Source organism: Corvus cornix, chromosome 7 (genome assembly GCF_000738735.6).
Source record: "Corvus cornix cornix isolate S_Up_H32 chromosome 7, ASM73873v5, whole genome shotgun sequence".
NCBI lineage: Eukaryota > Metazoa > Chordata > Aves > Passeriformes > Corvidae > Corvus > Corvus cornix.
In genome coordinates this window covers 23,510,221-23,532,066 of record NC_046337.1, presented here as the reverse complement: position 1 = coordinate 23,532,066, position 21,846 = coordinate 23,510,221, and the positions used below count along the sequence as shown (strand labels likewise).

At 35.0% G+C, this 21,846-nt stretch overlaps 1 protein-coding gene across 4 annotated transcripts in view; it reads left to right on the top strand.

Annotated features, from left to right (window-relative positions):
- CCDC141 (coiled-coil domain containing 141) overlaps nt 1-21,846 on the top strand; it is a 71,254-nt gene that overhangs the window by 16,734 nt on the left and 32,674 nt on the right. For all 4 annotated transcript variants that reach the window (XM_019290139.3, XM_019290137.3, XM_019290138.3 and 1 more), the window contains exons 6-12: nt 2,426-2,679; nt 4,855-4,974; nt 12,797-12,991; nt 13,649-13,821; nt 17,613-17,754; nt 20,074-20,193; nt 21,430-21,621. In XM_019290139.3, the coding sequence (XP_019145684.1) occupies nt 2,426-2,679; nt 4,855-4,974; nt 12,797-12,991; nt 13,649-13,821; nt 17,613-17,754; nt 20,074-20,193; nt 21,430-21,621 (1,196 nt within the window). The remainder of the gene's footprint in view (nt 1-2,425; nt 2,680-4,854; nt 4,975-12,796; nt 12,992-13,648; nt 13,822-17,612; nt 17,755-20,073; nt 20,194-21,429; nt 21,622-21,846) is intronic.

The following is a 21,846-nucleotide window of genomic DNA, read 5'->3' as shown; positions in this document are numbered from 1 at the left end:
TTGCAAGCAAGTTCTAAAACTGTTCTTCTTTTTCCTGGGGCAGTTCATTCAAGTCATCAGAGCTACCAATGAATTAGCATTTTTCTATGGAAAAATTTCCATCAGAAAAATTTCCATCAGATGATTTCCAATCAGCTTTAGTAACAAGCCCCGGCAAAGCCCTGCAGTCTCTCAGGAGTGACCAAGGGAGGAGTTTGCCCCAGATTTTCTTTGCCCAGGGTTGGGGTTTGAAGCAGAAGGGGTTAAGTGAGGATGGGAACTACAAGATAGAGGTGGCAGCGCACCAGCTTCAGAATCTTTTTGCCTACAATGGTTCCTGGAATTTTGCTTCTGCCTTTGAGGAATGCAGCTGTGTTTCACCCCCCAGTCAAATTGTCTGATCTGTTTGAAGAAGCTCTGTGGCTGGGACTGTAACACTCTTGGAAAAAAGCTGCTCTCTCCCCTTCAACAACTTTCCTGTGCACACTTTTGCCCATAAAGTTTTCTTCCGTATGAATTCTTTTTCTTTATTCAAGCTTCTATGTGAAGCACCTTCTACCATATTGTGGCACATTCCAATCAAAAAGAGAAAATAATTTTTTGGAACTAATCTCATTCTGTGGCTACTCCAGACACCTTTGCAATTCCATATGGTTCTGCATTTTTTATAAGGCTTAAGACTACATCTTTGTAATTTTAATCAAATTTTGCTATATGATTACTAACACTTGGCAGAATATCAATTATATTTTATTATTCATTAGTGGAACACTAGCTGAAATATTTTTAGCTACCTTGAGCACCAGGTATTCTTCCTAGGAGGCTGAATAGAGGATCGAATTCAGATAACTCTAATATGGGGTTTGGGCCTTCCAAATTGGTCTTCATGGGAGAGAACTGCTCACTGCATACCAATTTAAACTTGTAGTATCTGGCAGCAATTTACTGCTGAAAAGAGGGCCCATAACTGTAAGGATCAGGTGAAATGACTTGCCAGAGAAAGACTGCTTTGATGGCAATAAGCCTTTCCTCAGATAGAGGAAAGTGGCTGCAATTTATTGACTTCTTATTCTACCTTAACTACATAAAATTTTGAAAGCTGATATTGAACTATTTGATAAAAAGCAGCACATTCTGCAAGAAGGATACTATCTACCTGCTCCAAAGGAAGGTGGCTGGAAATACAACCCTGACCAAGTATTGACTCTACCAGTATGTGATAAGTAGTTTATCACAAATGCCTATCACTCTGGAATAATTAAAAAAAAAGTTTGACACAAACACATTTTAAAATGGAATAAAAAAGGTGAAAACATATAAAATATCCTTGTTTACCCATTTCTACGTGTATTCAATTTTGGATGGACTGAAATGAAACATTTCTGATTAATACCACTTTTCTGGAAGGCAAGAAGTAAAATGGACAGGCTTGTTGCTGACTTGTTGCAGTGGGCTCACGGAAACTAATCTCTCTTGTTAGCCCTTGGTGGCTGAAGAGCTAGAGGCGTCCCACTCTGCTTCTTCCCTAGGTGTTCTACATGGAAGGTGGGGATTTAGAGTGCTTTGCCTTGAATTACCAGTACATGTACTCAGCTGGGAAGATAGAAGTTTCAGGGGAGCTGCTTCTTGTTGTTTTACTGGAAGCATCTGGAAAATATTCCTTTCTTTATACTTTTCTTCATGTCTACCTTGCCACTTATATTGGTTTGTCCCCCCTTCTTCCTCATTCTGCTCCTAAAAAACTTCCCTTTTTTTGGAAAGATTTAGAAATACTGATCATTGTCCATTCAATAGATTTTGAACTATGTGACTTTAAGGAGCTGGAACAAAGACAGACAAGTGACTAATAGGTCATTAAAGTGGACTAGTCCACTGAATTTTAACCCTGAATGTGTCCAGGTAAAGACTAAAGGAAGAAGGTAAGAGTTCCTGATACTTCTGACTTATTTATAACAGCCCCCAGGCACCAGAACACTATTTTTCCCAATGTCTGTGAGGGGTGTAAAGACCTAAACTTAGCTTGCATCACTAGTGAAAAACTACAGAGGTTACTGACCCACACAGGAAGTAAGGTAGAAAATTCCACTTCAGCTTACCCAAGGATTGGGAACCTTCACAAAGAACTCAGTTCTGAGAAAACAATAATACTTCTGGGTTTTGTCTTGATGTCTCTCATCTCTCACCTTTATAAGTGTGTGTTTATATATATGTTTGTGTATACACCACTGTACCTTTGTAGGTTTACATAAGAGCTGTCCAACTTGAAATGTCTTCATATATTAGTATACACCATCTAAAGGAAGCATTTGTGTCCATGCAATGCATGAAAATATGTTGTGCTCGTGTATGCAAATAGTGTGAAAAATACTTGGGTAATATTTGAAATATGCTATTAGAATCACAGAGCACTCTGGGTTTTTTTCCTGATGAAATTCTGTTCTTACAGAACTTTTGGAGAAGTCACTTGCCCTTTTAAACAAAAGCCAAGACCTAACTCAATTCATAGAAGAATTCAAATGTGAGGGGCCAAATGCAAATCCAGAGCTGATTCAAGGAGCCCACAGCAGCTGCTTGAAGATTGACAATCTCCTTGAAATGCTACAGGACAGGCGACGGCAACTGGACAAATTCCTTAGACATCAGCGCCAAGGACTGGAGCAGGTTCTGCAAATTTCTTTGTGGCACCAACAAGAGAACCAGGTAAGAGATATAATATCAAGGGAACTCACAGTAAAAACATAGCAACTGTTTTATGGTACAAACAGAAAAGGAACTTAAATATATTTATTAGGCCAATATTTCTGGGGCGGTTCTGTTTGAGGGAATCCTAACTTTTGAATGTTTGATGTTAACGGGAATTCAGGGGATACAGAGAAAACAGAGTACTGGAGACAAGCTCTGCTGTATAAAATCTAAGAGTAGGTTTATGCTCTTTGTGTTGCTTCTGTTTTGCTAGGCACAGCTGTGTAGTCTTGAAGGATGCACAATCTGTGGGTTGCTTATCCGTTACTACCAGGTTATGAAACACAAAAAATGCAGTATCTCCCTTTGGTCTCTAGCTGGAATGTGATGATCTGATAGTCATGATTGTAGCATGCTTTATTTTCAGAATTTTCAATGTTTGAAAGCATATGTATTTTACATAACTTCCTTTATGGAACTGTCAGCATCATATTTTCTGTTATCTCTTTCATTAATGATAATCAAAGACAGATTGGCCTATTTTATGCATAATTAGTTATCTTTGGAAGAAGAAAGTAATTAATTCAGTCACTAATTATTGTAAATGAAAGATTAAATCTGATTCTTGAAAAACAGGAGTGCTTTTAGATTTCAACCAATCAAAAAGGAAAACCACTGTGTTTTTCAAACAGCTGTATTTACCTTGTCTCCTTTCCCATCTCTTCAACAAAATCACTGAATGTGAAAATCTGGGGGTTTCTTGCTTATAAAGCAGTTAAGTATTCTCAGCCATTCCTTCAGAGCTCAGGTAGCACAGTGAAATCACGCAGAGGTATTAGCTGTAGTGGATTAAACTCACTGTAATGGCAAGGAATATTGCCAAGTGGTAAAGGGGTGAACACTTTGCTATAACAGGGTTAAAGAATGACTTTTTCCTCTGCCTAATATTACAGAAATACTGGTTTGTTTTGCCAAACAGATAGATGATAAAAAACCCCCCGCCGTAATTTACAAAGAATTTTTATTTCCCTTTTAGCACAGTTTTTATTGCCTACTCCACTTATTTGTATTTTGATGAAATCACAGTAAATGTTCTGTGAAAATGTGCTTCCAGGAAAAATGTTTCAGTCAATAAGTACACATCTGGAGGATATGCTCAAGAAATGAAGGCTCAGTATTAAAATAATTTCCTTACTTCCCTAGCTCTGTTGGACTCATGAGATAATGGGAACATTTTATTTTTTGTAACTGAAAATATTTCCACACATTTTAAAGGTTCTTTCACTTTTTAGAATTGTTTAAATTTATTTAAAATAGCACGATTCTACATGAGCAGGTAAAAACAAATCTCTAGTGGGCTATTAAAATCTGTAGTACCTAGAGTACAGAAATTCTTAGCATGATGCATATGATCCAAGTATAGGGGTGATTTTCCAGACTGGGAAGATTGGAAGAAATCCTCTTGATACCAGTAACTAATTCTGGATACTACTTTAAAGTGCAAAGCTTCACTCAGGAATTCTTGCCATGTGTTGTTTACAAAGAAAGTGAGAGGTACCTACTGTGAATCAAGCAGATATAAATGCAAGTAATTCTGTGGAATTTAGGAGATGTATTTGTATCCTGCATATGTTTGCTGCATATACTTGCTGAAGAAGTTTGTAAGATGTAAAAAATTTGTAAATCTGCATAAAATTATTCCACACAATAGTATCCCATTAGCTTAACTGGGGTTTTTCAAGCCAGGGATGGAGAGATTCTATTAGGTCAGAAGTTCTCAGATTTGTAGTCTTTTACTGTATGCAAAGGGATATTTTTAAGTTACTGTATTTCAAGAGAGAATGTACAATATCTTGACTGTGTCAAAAAAGCATGTGTTTATTCTACACATGGCTATAACTTGATTCTTCTTCTACTGTGTTCATTTACAATCTGGTCATGCTTGATGGATACATTTTTGTCTGTTTTGTCATATATATTCCATTATGTGTTTATTTTGGCATTAGTCCTTTCCTTCTGCATTTGTTATAACACAAATGCAAGCATTTAAATAAAAGCATGAACATTAGGAATGAAAAATGAAAGGAATGAAAATGAGAGGTTTTTTTTTTTATGAAACTGCCTTGTACATATTTCAAAGAATGGACAATATTTCTCGAATTTTTCACCTAGTTCTTTTTATTATTTAATTAGGTAACATCTTGGTATAAGAAAAACATCAGAGATTACTTTCAGAAGCAAAATTTAGGCTCATCGCTATTGGAAAATGAAGAGTTACTTCAGGAGCTTGAAGAAATGGAAGTCAAAGTGAAAGTAAGAAATGCCATAATTGGTTGGCGAAGCAACTTTAAAAACAAGTAGCAAAATATGAACTTGGGCATTGAACAAGCACATATAGGAATAGACATTTTCTGTATGTACATGAGATATAGATCTCTACATGTCTGAATTATTTTAGTAATCTTACTCCTTTTAATGCAAGACCTCCATGTTTCTCAGATTTTTTTTCATTTAAAATTTTAAAAGCTACTGATAAGTTAAAAGAAGAATAACCCTTGATGTTGTTTAGTTAGTTTTTCAATGTAGTGATCAAGTTCCACACTGGTAATTTACATGTTAAACCCTGTGGCAAATAATAAAGAAAATTAATTTTATAGAATATTGCCAAATTTTAGTGTTTATGAAGGACAAAACCGCAGCCATTTCTACCATAATTAATTGTCAGTGAACTGAATATGTGATTGGAAAAGGTATTTGCCCGTTTATTTCTTGTGACTAAAAGTAATTGAAAATGCTATTCTCATGGTTAATATCAGTTTTCCATAGAATAAATCTGTTACCACTGCTCATAAATGCAAGATGAGATTAAAGAAAATGTTGGTATTGAGAAGAAAGGATCTTTGTATGAAATAAATTGCCTATATTTAGAACCTTTTTTAGGTAACTCAGTTGTGCTGTCCTCAGGTAAGTGCTGTTGCTGGGTCAGGATCATTCTCCATGATACCATTTTCATGCAATTGAATTTGGATAACCCGGATGACCAGGGAGACCTTTTTCATCCAAAACCGCTTCCAATAGAAGTAAATGCCTTTTAAAAGGTTATTGTGTTGGTCTTAACAGGCTTCTGATTGTTCACAGATCTGTTTCCTTGTAAGCTTTGTAGTTAAATGTCACATGCTTGCATGTTTGCGTAATTAACAGTTAACTGCTTCAAGGCTGTCATGTAAACACAATATAATAATATTGCTAATGCTTCTCCCAGCAGCATGTCAGAAAACACTTATTTTTGTAAAAGGAAAATGGGAGTGTGAAGATAAATTCTTCTGAACTGACCTTCGGCACAAGAAAAGCAGATAAACCAGTAAATGAGTAAGCTGTGGGGTGTTTTCAGAGAGAGACACCCACAAAAATGGGTGTCCTAAAGCATTGCTGAATTTTTAGCCAAATAATCATTAACCTTCCCTGCATTTCATTTTCACAGGCTATTCTTGTAATTTGCTGTCTGAATTAGAAATTAGAGTGTAAGTGCAGAAAGGAGAACAATATGCATTTTCATTTTTTATAATAATCCTTTTCATTGTTGAGTATCTTGAAACTAACTTATAATAATAACACTTATTATAATTTCACCTAACAATTCTTCTCCCATGCATTATATAATAATGTATAGATCATTCATTACATTTTACTTAATTGACTTTTTTTAAATTAGGTCATTTAAAAGTGTTTAGCATTAAACATTTTCGTCACAAATCCATGTGAGTTATGATTTAGAGTATGTTATTTCTAGCCTTCTGCTTTTCTTACTAGCAGCATGTTCTAGCAGAGGGAAATTAAATTCTTGAAGGGGATGTTACTGAGCATGTGGATTTTGCTTATGATGTGCAGAAGAGTGGTCAGGTTGCACGCTGCAAATGTAATTGAGAAATCTGTGAATTATGGGGCTTTGAGAAAGCTATGAATTATGGGGCTTTGTGCATTAGTTTTTGCAACACTAAACTGCAGATGTTGCAAACAGAATAAAGGAAAAACCTGTTCTAAAGTAGCGTAAATAAATCTTTTCAAGTAACTTTTCATATATGTACTGTAGCTCAGAGCAAAATGTTTTTGTGTAGTAGCCATGCAGAGCAAATTTTAGTGTTCTCACAGGGAGTAAGAAAGTGGAAAGTTCCAATGTCTGAACTGTTTCACACAACATGTTTATTTACCTATATTATTGCATTAGGCTGAACAGGAGAAAGAGTTTCTTAACTTGTTCAGAGGCCAGCCTAAGAAGGATTTACAGACTTAGTATCTAATTTATGGGACTGGGCTGGGAGGAGTAAGGAGAGAGATTCATTATTATTATTATGTTCTCAAGCTGGTGTCTTATGTTGAACTTCACCTTGCTAAGAGGTAAAACCCCTGAAAACATTATCACTGACTTGTAAAATTATTAAGACCAAAAATAAACCCAAGAAATTGTAATTGGGGAAAAAGGCCCTCAACCCTCACAAACTTTAAAAGGACCCTCCTGCCTCCACTCCTGCAAGGACTTTCCCAGTTCCCCCCACCCAGTGCCACCAAGATTTGAGAGAAGAGACATATTTAGGAACTCATGTTTCAATAAAGACATCTGCTGGCACTGCTGCACTGATTACCTGCTTGCTGTTACATTTCTATGTGCATTGGAGGTGCTTGACATGGTAAAGAAGAACTGCTAGCACCACTTTGTGGCCAAATAATTTTTAACATATCTCAGCAATTTTCTGGGGGGGTGACAGACTTTGAATTACTTTTTCCTCTTTGTGCATGTTGTTTTTATCAGCTCACTGTTAAATACACTTCTACAGCCATTCACTGAACTTTTCAAAAGACACATCATATGGTAATTGTCATAGCAGCTCACACTCAGTTGTGTAAGTGCCCCCTATTTCATTTGTAATTTGAGGGAATAATATGATTATGTTTTTAATTATACTGCAACGTAGTTTCTGAAAGCATTTCAAGTATTCACAAGGACTAAATTACCAATGTACTGATGTATGCAACAAATCAATGGCAGGAAGATTTGGGGCTCAGAAAAAGTTCAGTTGTGAACATTTTTGCTTATGGGATAATAAGGTAATTTATCACACATTCTGAAAAAACCAGACTTTTATGTTTAATTGACTTATAGTTTAAATGCTGCTTTATCTAATACATGCATCATGATCTGAAGTCAAAGCTTTCTAAGCTTGACCCTAGAACATTCCAGTGAAAAAGCTTTTACACTATTTCTCAGGTTTTAATTCAAAGTCCAGAAGGTTTACTGTATAGACAGAAATGTCCGTTTATCCCACAATAATTGTTTAATAAAAATATAAATTTGTAGGTATTTCTGCATTTCCCCCCACCCCAGACTTGTGCTGGATACTTTAGAAGGCAGAAAATTTTCAGGACTTTTACTTAAAGCTACAATATTTTTAATTCGCCAGTTTTAGTACTCTTGAAAAATACCTGTTTAATCAAGGAACCTAGAAAGAACTCATTTTCCTTGCCAAATGGAATAGTGAAAACAGGTTTTGAAAAGACTTTCTAGAGTGAAGAAAAGAATAGTGACAAGAGCTACGGAGACACATTCAATGTGTCTTTAATATGTCAGAGGAATTCACAAGCATCTCCTGATAAATTGAAAAGTCAATGTAATAGTAGATTGTGTGTTCCTTTCAAGGAAAACGAGTAAGAAATATGTTAATGCTGACTGGCAGAGTGTTATGAATTTAGTATGTTGAGGTCTGATGAACAGAAGAAACTAAGATTTTTCCACTGAGTTTTTATGTCCTGTTGATGGAAAGCCTATGCTTTTTATGTGTAGAAACATTTCCTTATAAATAGAAAGCTGAAAATGAATTTGTCACTAGCTATTTTATAGAAAATTTAACCAAGTTTGAGGAATGTTTAAACAGGATAGCAAATGAGTCTAACCAAATTTAATACCCTCAGAGAATGTGTAAAGTTGTAATGTTTGTGGAATGTCTTAAAATATAAATTACTATAATAAATGGGGGTTTTGAGCTTGTGTGAAAATTCAGAGAAGAGCCTTGACTCAATATAAACTAGGCAGAGTTTAATATCTGCTTTAAGATCACGTAAAAGCTGCTGTTGGCATCTTGTACCAAACAAATTTATGAATTTTGTTACAATGATACACTCTTACAGGGAATAATTTCACTGTAAGTTGAGTTATTTTCCTATAATTAGTCTTGCCTGCTGTAATTGTGATTTAAACATTGTAATACACTGGAACAATTCAGAACTTTTGTTTTTCTGTATTTGCTTCTAAGCTAATTATGGGCAGTTTTTAAATTATGGACTTGCATTAACGTGCATTTTTCATTCTTGCATGAAATATTATTTTTTAATTATTATACAGATAGAACATAATAGCAAAATGAGGATTCACATATTCAACTGCACTTTCTTTGCCTTTTTTGTTGCAAATTATTATTAGTCACAGTTAAAAGCTCCCAGCTTCAGGGTTGTTTTCTAATTATCATTAATATCTGTGTGTTTAAATGTAAGTAAAATTTCTATTAAAATCTGACCATGCAATTCATACCAGTCACTCAAGCTGCAAGTATTGGAAGATTACAATATTATGATGCTGATATAATTGGAAATCAAATCAGTTAAGCTGTGTTTATGGGGACACCTCCTTACTATTTTTTTCTCCCCAAGATAAATTCTTCAGGTAAAAAGGAACAAATACAACACAGTAGACTCTTATTATCCCTAAAATCCTCACTCTTGCTTAATATTGCTTACGATAGAATGACAAACACAGGGTTTTATGAAAGGGGAATTGTGCATTAAATAATACAGTGCAGGGTTTCACTTAATTAAAAGTACAGGCTGAAGATTATTGCATCCAGAGGTTGGTAACGGTTATTATTTTAATTTGAAAAAGAAACTTTAAAAATTAGAAAGATTTTTCTATAGCTGCTTATCAGTAATAGACAAAATTTTTTAAAAAATTGTTTTTACTGTGCCCAGGATAAATCTCTTTTTAGTAGAAAGCTGACAGTACCCAATTCAAGTCTTCAAGATATATGGGGGATATTTTTGGAGGGTTTTCTTGAGAAAGTGGAGCAACTTCATTGCAGGATATTCTAAAACAGCAGTATTTTAACAAGCCTAGAAGGAAATTCAGTGGGCAGTATTTGGCCTTCAGGTGCTTGTTTGGGGAACACATGAACTTGAAAAATCTCTGAGAAGGTTTTTCCTCCAGGTTCCCTTACGGAAGGAAAGAAGAGTTAGAATGAGTGAGACAAGTTTGCATCTCTGTAGGCATACAGTGCAGATATACTGAAGCACAACCAGAACACATCTTTCCTTTTCAAAATGAAGCAAAGCTAGGTTTCTTGAAATATGTGGAATTAGTTTCCTTACTACAGCCCTTAAATTCGGATTGAAACATTTTAAGGCTATTGAGTTCTTTTTATGCTGACTTTTTTTTTTTTTAATTGGTAATACTATAACAAAAGTTAAAAACAAAAGTAGATATAATATGAGAAAAACTAAATAAAACATTAATGTAGATCTATAGATTTTTACAGTTGCTTAGGCTTTCCATGGCAGAAAGGTAAGAGTGTTCACCACCGTGGAGAAATGACTTACAAATCTAGCAGGATTGTCATAATTTTCCTGTTCCTATTCATCATATTTTCATGACAAAGGGATATGCAGCACTGCACAAAAAAAAAAAAAAAATACTGTTCAAATAAAGCTGTAATCTGAGACATTTCTGCTAGTTCAGTAAAGGTATTATCATTCCTTTTATGTTTGATGTAATGAAGGCTTTTAAAAATTTTTCCTTCACAAAAAGCTTACTTAATACCTAAATAATCTCTAGCATCCTTTTAAATTGGTTTTAATTTAATGAAAATTTGCTTGTTAAAATCTTGGTTAGCATCTCTTTTATAATTTTAATGGTGCATAATTTTTTTGATTGACTTTGCTGAATTTTTTGTCTCTTGTTATATCTTGCAACAGTTAATACCATAGATTAATTCACACTGAAAGGTTCATCACTTAGTATACCTTGGCAGTTGTGCTTCTGAGTGAGATGAAAGGTATTTTTATATAAATCATGGTTTTGAGACTACCCATGTTCAAGTCAAGACCATGCAGCCATGGTCTGAATGCATGTGCTTTCTATGTTTGGACGTGGTTTTCGTTGACCTGTGAGTAGTGCTAGACCTTTTTCCTGACTTGTTCTGGTTAATCTAGAATACAGGAAGGAAAGCAGTCCTTTCCACTGGAATTGCCATGCATGATTTAAGCTTGCTGGGAAATGGATACGCTGGAAATTCTAGGATACCTCTCTAATGTTAGCTTTTGAACCAGATCCAATAGGGATCTGGGAGAGATCCCTAGGATCTCTAGGGAGAGAACAGCATCTCTTGAAGAAGAGTACGTAAAATAAGTTTCTGATCTTTTTGAACCAGTGTTTTTTACCATACCAGTTCGTATCAAAAAAATGAACAATGTCAGATAAAGAATGCACTGAACTACAGAGACCAAAATAGGTCTAGTACTGCTTACTGTACTTCAGAGAAGGATAAAGCAGTAAGGGATTTAGAATTGCGGCTGTTTGGGAAAGATCTATGAAAAAACCAGATTGCTTCTTTCTGGAGAACTTCCAAAACCTGCAACTTTCACTAGAAATATTTTCACTAAAAAGAAATGACAAATGTGAAGTCCATGTTTTAAGCATGCTGAAAATAGTGAGCCTACCCTGTATCCTTGTTGTGCCATGTGTAGACTTAAGAGTGTTTTAATGAAAAAATTCTAATTTAAAAATACTTTTCTGTTTGCTTTACTAGACATTTGATACAAATCCATGGAAAAAAGTGCTAAATTAATGCCAAAAAGTTTCCTCTATTATTTAATCAATTACCAGAAAAAGGGGAGAGTGTAGTATCAGACTCTCCTTTTGCTTTGAACAGTATAATGAGTCACTGATTTTAAGTGTTGACAAGTACAGCAGTAATAAAGTACAATGTAACAGTTTTACTACTTTATAGTTTCCTTTATAGAAACATGGGGGGGGGGGGGGTGGAAAAAAAAAGCAGCAACCAAGGCAGTAGTTGCAGGTGAAATGGTATTTTTCTCTTGACTCTTTCCAAGTAAATATCATTTCTTTTTGGGCTGTTTAGTCTGATACATCTTCAATACTTCTTTATAACCTAAAGATGATAGGGGTGAATATTTTAACAGCAATCGTCACCGGGAGTGAAAGTTTTCTAGATGAAATTTTAATCCCTAAAGTTGATATATATTTGGGTCACTACAGTAGAAGCACAAGTCAGTTCCGTGTGAATAGCTGAATAAAGAAAAAGGAGTGAAACAGGTAGTCAGTTCTAACTAACTAAATGTGCTTCCATGTGGTGCAATGTCGACCAAATATTTGTATGCAAACTTGTACTGATTCAACAGAATCCATTTTAAAACACCTTAGTTTTAATGTACCTGGCTCAATTGTCAGAAATGTTTCTGACTCTACGGTTTGAAATTCTGAAGTGTGATCTCCCTTTTTTTCGTTCTGTCACTGCCTCTAGAAAGGTTCATGATCAGATAATGCCAGAGGCATTCTTTGAGTGGATTTAGGATCTTGTGTAGGAAATCAGGGTAACTGTACAATGGAGGATGTCGAGGATAATGGAACACCCTGCTGTAAGGGAGGGTCATTTGATTGAAGTGATTGCCAGACAGCTCTTAGCAGAAATTGTCTCACTGCAAGCTGCTGTTACCTAGGCAGTATTTTAATTTGTTCTTGATTAAATAGGTGGGCTTAAGGGCTGTTTGCCGCGAGAGTGTGGCCATGCCAGGAGGTTTCTGGTCTTTGTTATCCAGACCATTTTTCCCAGCAGACACCTTAGTAACTGCTGCTTCTGCCTGTGAAACTGTGTCAAAGAGTGTAGAATGCCACTGCTGAAAGCTCTTATCACTAAACCCATGATTTTCTGGGAAACGTCTCAGAGTAGAAATATTGTTTTAAATCATGATAGCTTTCATGCCTACAACAATATGCATTTTGCAATGCATATATTATTATCATGCAGTATATTACTTTTCTACGTGTAATTGATTAAAGTGAATTTTTTCCTGTTAGGAATGGAATTACACTGTGGAACAATTGGAAGGTGAAGCATTTAGGATCTTGCTTTCAGAGGACTATACAGAAAAAGAACATCTAAAGCTTTCAAATCAGAAAATCTGTCTGTTGCAAGAAGAAGTGTCCTTCCATATGGAAGAAAGGAAAGCCCTGCTGCAAGAGGCCAATGACTTTTTTCATGCTGCTGGCAAGGTTGGTAAGAAGCCAAGTCTGTAATAATAACCTGATAATAAAAATATTAGTGTGCTCTTGAAGGCTGGTGTATGTGGGATTATGCAAACAGTTGGCTAAACAATTCGAAGTGGAAAGTTACAAATTCAATTACTCTTTTTATATTACTTTTTGCCTCAAACTTCTATCCAATATGGCAAATCCATTAAAATTTTTTTTCCCTTTTTTTTTCCCCCTTTAAGTATCTTGAGAAAAGCGCTTGCTTTCCAAAATTAAGTATTTGGGAAACATTTATTTGCCAAAAATTGGGCTTTAAGATCCTGAGCTTTGCCATGATGGCTTAAAGCTGTATGAAGACACAGGAACTGCTCTGAAATACCCAAACTGTTACATGCTAGTGTGGACACCAGAAACAATGTCTATACTTACAGTGGTCTCCACAGGGGCTAATTATAATCAGTATTATTAGTAATGCAACCTTATTTCCAAAATCTTTCTGTTAGAAGACTATTCAGAAAAGTTTATATTATAAGGTGTCCAAAGAACAAATGGTATTTTTGTATTATTTTCCAGGTATATTTTTTTCAGATCGTTTATAGAAATTTTAAAACCAGATCGTTTCCAAGGAGAGTTCCAACAAAGAACTATTGATAACATATGCTTTTCTTTTTTCTTCAGGTACTTGATGGTCTTGAAAGTATTGAGAATTACCGTAAAATCTCTATTTCAGAAGGCTTACATTTACCTATATTGACTCTGAAGTACAAGGAATTGCAGGAAGCAATTAAAGGTTGCACAGCAACTACCATGCAAAAGGGACGAACTTTAGTTAATAAAGCAGATTCTCGCAGGTATTCCCTCCATTTTTGTGTATCTGCTGTGGTTCTCCATATCTCTATGTCACTTTATAACTCAGCTAGTTAGAATCAAATTGCATTTAGAGCCAGAGTAGTTTACTAAGTAGGTAGGCGTTTAAGGACCCAGTGCTCCTGCCATATTTCTCTGGTGGTATTTGTATGAAATGATCTCTTACAGAAAAATTTTTGGGAATGATACTTGTCAGAGTGGTGTCAAACAATGATATTGGTATAATTGGGTCATTGGATAATTGGTATGGTAGGGCAGAACTCAGAATCAATGGTTTAGTTAACGTTTAGGAAAAGTAAATGTATGGAAGTGACAATTAAAATATAGATAGTTATGAGCATTCTCTGCTGCCCACTGTACCCCTTTTAGACCTTTTTGAAAGCCAGAGTTACAGCAGTTATTAACGTGAATTGATGAAGATAAAAATGGAGATAAAACCCTGTGCAGTAAATGTGGAAATTTCTCCGCATTTTAGTAGTTTTAGTTAATAAATAAATACCTCTTATTCTTCCAAAGTTTTTGTTAATTACAGTGATCATGCACTTCATGTGTGTGATTTTTACAGTGTTGGAAAAGGTTAAAATCAGTCCCAGTGGCTTAATATCTCCTACTTTTCAGGAAGTCTTAGTAGGAGGTTGGTGCTATAAGAGTGAGGACTGTTTGTGCTAATGAGTTCTACTTCAAAGACAGAGCAGATGACTATGACTGATGGTTTTCTACTGGTCAGCTCAGCTCTAACTTTCCATTATATGCTTATGTCCTTAGTTATTAATTGCATTTCAACACAACAACTGAAAGCATGTAAGATTTATGATTTATGATTTTAGATTAATCTCATGATCCTGCAAAAAATTTCATCTAAAGGTCGTTCACCCATTAACTCCAGATGTAATTGTCTTGAACCTAGCAATGGGATGAAATCGAAAATTCCAGTAGAAAGTTGTTTTGGAAACACAATGTTTTTACAGCTGTTGTTACTGCTTCCTAACATTTTAATGAAATATAATAGAAAGGGATTTTTCTCAGTGAAACTTTGATTTATAAACCAGCCATAATTTCAGAATGCATGCTGCTGTTCTCCAGGGCTTTATTTTCTGCACACATTGCCTCTACAGAAGCAGCTGTTGGGTTTCAAAATGTCTGCACAGCATTAATTAATGTTAGGAATGCTAAAGACCTTAGTAGAGAATGAATCTCCAAAATGGCAAGTCATTAATTTTCTTTCTTCCTTGTTAAGAGTTTTTAAAAAAACATTTAAACAGTCCAAGACATCAGTGGTATATTAAGATATCTACAGTTGAAATAAAAAGAATGGGGTGAATTTTTCAAAACAACCCTATTAGTAATTTCTTATAAAAGTTCAATAAAACCAAGTAATGCTACAGGTGTATCTCCTGTATGCCAAAGTGTTGGTCAGGATTTTCTATAAATAAATAGAAGTTAGATTTCTGCTTAGAAGACATTATAATCTTAAGAAAAGTAAAGCTTTACATCTGAAGCAGCAGTGATTTAGAGAGGGAAGGTAAAACTTCATAGGCAATCTAACTAGAAATGTGTTTTGCTGCTTCTAAAGAACAGTGAAAAAATCCAGGCTTTAAAATGTCTACTTGCATTATAAAAAGAAATAAGTCCCTTTATAAGAAAGCAAACACAAAATATCATGGCTTTTCAGTTTTTTCCCTGTTGCCTTCAGGCCTCATTGCCTGAATGTAATGAATTTGCAATACACCTCAGCACGTAGTGCTCGTACTTCTGTGCAAGTGAAACACTTAACATTCCTAGGCATGGGCTTGAGGATTACAATCATAGAATAATTTAAGCTGGCAGGTAACTCTGGAGGTCATTTGGTGCAATCCCTTGCTCAAAACCTGTCTGGTTAGGTTGCTCAGGACCGAGTTTTGACTATCTCCAAGGATGGAAATTCCACAATCTCTCTGGGCAATCTGTGCTGTTGTTTAAGCACTCTTTTTGGGAAACATGTTTTTCTTACTCCTATCCAGAGCTTCTGTTGCTGCAACTTGTGAGCATTTTGTCTTGTCCTATTGCTGTGTACCTCTGAAGAGACTCTGATCCTCTCTTTATATATATAATGTCCTACTTCCAAATCTTCTTGAGGCATGTTGCAAACTTATACTAAAAGACATTTCTTTGAAATAACTTGAAATATGAAAATAATGAAATTCATTATTTGAAATAATGAATAAATGAAAATGATGAAAATATTCATATTGAAAGATGAATAGATGGTAGAAAAGTGACAGAGGAAAGTTCTTGTAAACCCAGAGTGCTTCACAATTAAAATATTGGTAAGGCTGATTTTTAAGCTCTCATATTTTTAAATTAAAACCAGCTAGAAAAACAGGAGCAAAAATTTCTATGTATTAATTATAAAAAAATACAAGCAATACGTTTTGCCTACTAAGAAAATCCTTGTTACTTTGCCAGCCAATTGGCTTGCCCATGAGTATAAGAACTGTCTTTATTTTACTGCTGGTTTAAATATACTGTATTGAATCATAACAAACCAATGATACTTTCAAAGGCTTTATCGAGATGTGTATTATCCTTTTCAAAACCCGTAAATCTTGTTCTCTTACTGCTTTTTTAAAATGAGTAGTGCTAGTAGCTGTTTTTAAACATACCTCTTTTTAAGGAGAACTGAAATAGAGGAATGACATTTTTAGAATTTAAGATTAAAGCAGAAACGAAGAGGTTTCTAGTTTTTGAAAGAGTAACTTAAAAAGTTTGAAATCACCTACTTCCTGAAAAGAACTTAAAATTTGGGTTCTCTTTTTGTCAAACTCTTGGATAAAATTCAAATTATGTACTAACACCATACTTTATATTAGTAATGTAGACTAATATTTTTCTTTGAGGTTACAGAATTTAACTCTGAGCCTTATCTGAAGAAAATTTCCCTCAATACTAGAGGACAAAGTAAGAAACCTAGAATAAGCATCTATATTAACAAAAGTTTCTGAAGAAACTAAAGTAATTGAAAAACTTATTTTAAACATGTCTGTTTAAAAAAATTCTTACGATGAATAAATCTAAGTAGTAAATAAGTTGATATGAATGTGTGCATGGGGGGAAGTTATATCAAAACTTCAACTCTTAATTGTATGAGGTAACTTCTTTACAGTCTAAAGTGGACTGCCTCAAATATTCCAATTCTGAATTGCTTCCCTAATATTATCTTTTAACTTCAAAGGCAAGCCATTGTTTTGTAAATTGGTGTGATTTTTTCTTCAGTTGAAACAGCACCTTTAAGGAAAGGTTGACTTAGAATGTATATAACATTCTTTTTTCAACTACGGTAAAAACGCTGAAATATTTGAGAATCCAAAGAAAACATTCTTTTAAAAGTACAACTGGTATGCCATATATTTTCTCTTTTAAGCTATTCCATTTGTCATTTTAGTTTTTAAATAGTATAGCTAGAGTGAGAAGTGAAATGAGCTATTTCTCAGTGAATCAGGTTATGTGTCTTGTGAGAATTAATGTAACTGTCTTGTAAATCTACCTTAGGCGCTGGTGACAGATGATTTGTTTGGAAACATCATTCCTGTGTTTTACTAATTATCAATTTTATTTGGATTAATTTTCATATTTCTCTTGGTTATTTTTCCTCTAAGGGTAACAGTTTAAAATTCGTAAGTTACTCATCATACAAATCAAAAGAAAGAAAGTGTTGGATTTGTTTAAAATCATAGTCATCCTCTATGTTGAGCAAAAAAAAAAGGAAATAAATGACAGTTCTACTTCTCCATTTTAGCTCTTGGGTGGCAGGAATTCAGAAAATGATGGAATATGTTCAAAAAAAAGTAGATCAGTTAAACAGCCAGTGTCCAGATTATGAAGAACTTGCTTTGAAGAAACAACAATGGACTACCTCACTTGAAGGTCATCTGAACAAGGTACATCATAGAATCACAGAATGGTTTGGGTTAAAAGGGACCTTAAAGAACATCCAGTTCCAACCCCTCCACCATGGGCAGGGACAACTTCCACTGGCCCAGGTTGCTCAAAGACCCATCCAGCCTGGCCTTGAATGCTTCTAGGGACAGGGTAGCCACAGCTCCTCTGGGCAACCTGTGCCAGTGTCTTACCAACCTCATAGTGAAGAATTTCTTCCTATTATCTAATCTAGACCTACCTTGTTTCAGTTCGGAGCCATTAACCCTTGTTTGGTCACTCCAGGTCACTCTGGAGCTTTCTTATAGGCTCCTTTAAGTACTGGAAGGGTCTCCTATAAAGTCTTCCCAAAGTTGTCTGCTCTCCAGGCTGAAAAACCCCAGCTGTCTCAGCCTATCACCATAGGAGAGGTATCCAGCATTCTGATGATCTTTGTGATGATTATTATAATCATCACAGCACATCTTCTTGAAGCATTCAATAACATTCTTAATGCATTTGTGAACAGTGCATTGTATTTCCATAATTTAACTATAGTGACTATTAAAGTTGAACCACATAATAACAAGTTTGTTAGAGAGAGCACAGTTGTAGTTAGATTGCTGAATACTCTTATCAACACAAAGGAACCTAAAGCTGTTCTGAAAAATTCAGCTGTTTCCACGAGAACATTTTATCAGTGATGTTCAATTAAGCATGGATTTGCTTGGATAATGAACTATTATAACTTGTTCTTTTGGAAAAGAAGTGAGCAATCAGTCCTGTGACCTGTAAGAAGGTTTCCTATACTGCTTCTGTCCTCTGTTCTATGTGGCTGAAAATATAAATAAAAGTGTGGCAAAATTGAGGGTTAATAAGCATGGTGACCGAACCACAGCAAATTTTCAGTAAATCTGAAGGAGACTAGATTCTGTTCACTATAAAAATTATTTTTGTTAATTAGGGTATTGATGCATCAAGGACATCACAGTCTTGTTTAAACTGTTCAATGTCATATAGTTTTACAGACCTCTTAAATGACTTGTCAGAGATGGAATAGACAAATAGCTCCTAAATAAGTTTCCATGTGTAAATTCAAATTGAAAAAATAGTCTTTTAGCAAGGTTCGTGTGAAGGAACCAAGAGTGTAGACCAGAAAATCAAATTTAATGACTGAATAATTAAGTCTGCAATCTGATATTTTATATTTGCATGATGTTTATAGTGAACTATTCTCAATCAAATGTGAATTCAATTTAATACAAATTGGTCCTTTTCTATAAATTTATTTGTATAGAAATGATGTCACTATCATGCTGTGAATCTTAAGGTAAAAGTTAAACTATGAAGGTGATTTTTACTTAAAATGGAGACCTCACCTTCAACATAAGGTTTCAGTCTGCAGTTTGTTCTAATCACTTTGTTCCCAGCCTTGCATGAGAGGACATCTTGGAGATTTGTGTCATAACACGATTATTTATTGCAGTGAGGAGTGCTTGTTGTTATATTCCTACCAAACAATACGCTTTTCATCCCAACCCTCATATGTAAAGTATCCCAAAGAATCTGGTGCCAAATTCAATCGTCCCTCAGCCTCATATAACAGAGTTTGAACCTCAATTAGGAGCCAGTTCTGAAGAAAAATGTTACATGTGAATTCACATGTCTAATAATAACTATGTGTGTTATGTCTGGCATCATCTGCCTGTGCTCCTCATAATCTGTTTTATAATCATAGTGCATATATAATATCTTAGTGACAGTGGAAGGAAATTCTGTACATGTATCTGCACAAAAATAGGTCTCTTGCCTTGTTAGAGAAGCTTTAAATGTCCTTCCTGAAAAAAACAAAAAACACGGAGCAGAATCAAAATATTTCTTCCAGGGCTATAATAGCTAGATTATAATGCAGTTGTGCCATATTGAAATCACAAGCCATGGATATTTAGGGTAAAGGAAAGCACTGTCAATAAAATGAGACCAAACAGGAAGGGGTTTTGATCACACCTGTTGGAGAAATAGTAGTTTTCTTCTTTTATATTTTAATTCCTGACTTTCTCCGACTATATATGATATTAAAGCACAAATTTTACTTTTTCTTCATTTCTTCTCTCCATCCCACCATTTGGGGTTGAGGGGTGTGTGTGTGGGGGGGGGTCTGTGTGAGGGAGCAGCTGTGTGGTATTAGTTGCCAGCTGGGTGTAAACCATGCCCAGAAACATAATCCACACACCGACAGACAAGTGTTAACTCATTTTTTTCTATAAAAAGTGATATTTTATACTGGTGTTATAATGTCTACTTATATAAATTAACCATGTGAATAATACTTTCAAATGAAGGTGTCACAATCAATTAAAAAACTCGCCCCGATGCTTGCCGTTGGCGTGGAGATTGGCTCATACTTGTGTGAGACAGAAAGAGTTTTGAACAAACATCTTGAACTGGCTAAACAAACAAAGGTAAAAAAACCTTTCAATAATGTTAAGCACTTTTAGAAACAGATGCTTCCTCTATGTAATTCTAAATAAGGTAAGAGGCTGACAGTTTCTTGTAAAGAAAACAGGTCTATGGTGTGTTTTAAAATTGTAGTTAATGAGCAAAACCGCAGATAACATTACAAGTCAGTCCTTAAATCATTGTTTTTCCCCACTGTCTCTATCTCACTGTGTTATTTGTTAGTGCCTCTGGATCCTAGTACCAGCTCTTGATCGGAAGATTCTTCAAATGTGGATTGCTACTCCTATGTGAAGCACCAGGTTTAATAATTCTCTAGACATCCAGAGTCAGAGAAAAACCTTCCTGTAGTTTATTATGCCAAATAAAAGAGATGAACTGGCAAAAATAAAAAAGTGGTTCCCACTTAGAGAAACTGTGAAGGGGCTTGTAAAGATATCCACTGGTCATGTTGGGAGTGCAGCCATCTGACGAGAGCCCTGCAGCACCCAGCTCTGTAACACATGTGAGGCTATTTTTAAGTCACATCCAGGACCTTTCCAACTCCCACAGCAGCACTGCAGTATCTGAAAGTGGGTTAAAATCACTTGAATTCCTTCCATAGCCTTGACATAGGTGCATATTTCAGCCTAAGCTGAACAACATGGCAGTGTGTATTTTAGGAGTATCCTACGTATTTTCAGTACTTAAAACTCTGTTACTCCTGCAGAGTTCTTTCTTGTTTCAGGAAAGATCTTATAGAGCCCAAGGGATGGATCTGTACAGTGCCTGTGGAAATAAAATTCACTTTAAAACAATTCTGAAGAGCACATACTAACAATATAAAAAGCTCAGCAGATAAGCAAGAAAAACCTTTTGTTCTGTCAAGATTTTAAAATAGTTTTAAGTGTCTTTTCTGCCAAATTTTTGCATGCCAGGGTCTTGCTTTTGTTTGCTGCAGTGTCTACTTTGCCCTGACAGATATATACACCTCTTATAACTATACATCTCTTATAACTATTCTTTCTGGGTATTGTGATAGGCTAGCTTTCAAAATAGCTATTTTAATAACTACGCCTATCATTTTTAGGAAAGAAATGGGTATTTCTGTGATTTAATCTCCATGATGAGCTCTTCTTCAAACAAGCAATTGAATTATACATAAGAGAGCAATCCTAATGAAAATTAACAATGTGATATCAATATTCACAAGTCCTTTCCAGTTATTATACCTTTTTTTTCCTATGCTTCTGCCTTCAAAGGAAACTTCATGTGAACTGAGAGCAGCTGAGGGAATCATCAAAAATATGGAAGAGTTGGAACCTGAGCAGGTGGCAGCTTTTTCTAGCAGAGCTGACTTTCTGAATAAAGAATTGAAAAAAATAGAAAAAAATATTAATTCAAAGCTAGAAATTCTAGAAACTTATGTGGCCTTTTTACAGTCAGCTGTAGAGGTATGGATTACTTATTTATTCTCTGACTAGACTGTAAAAGTCTTACAATTGAAAAGCATGCTTCCACTGTAGGAAGAATTGTAATTGATTTTAATTTTTTCCTCTGCACATGTGCACTCTCATTATATACATGATAAAAATGCTTCCATATATGTACTCTGAATATTAAATTTACTGATTTGCTTTATATAACTTTTAAAAATATCACATGATATATTCATAGAG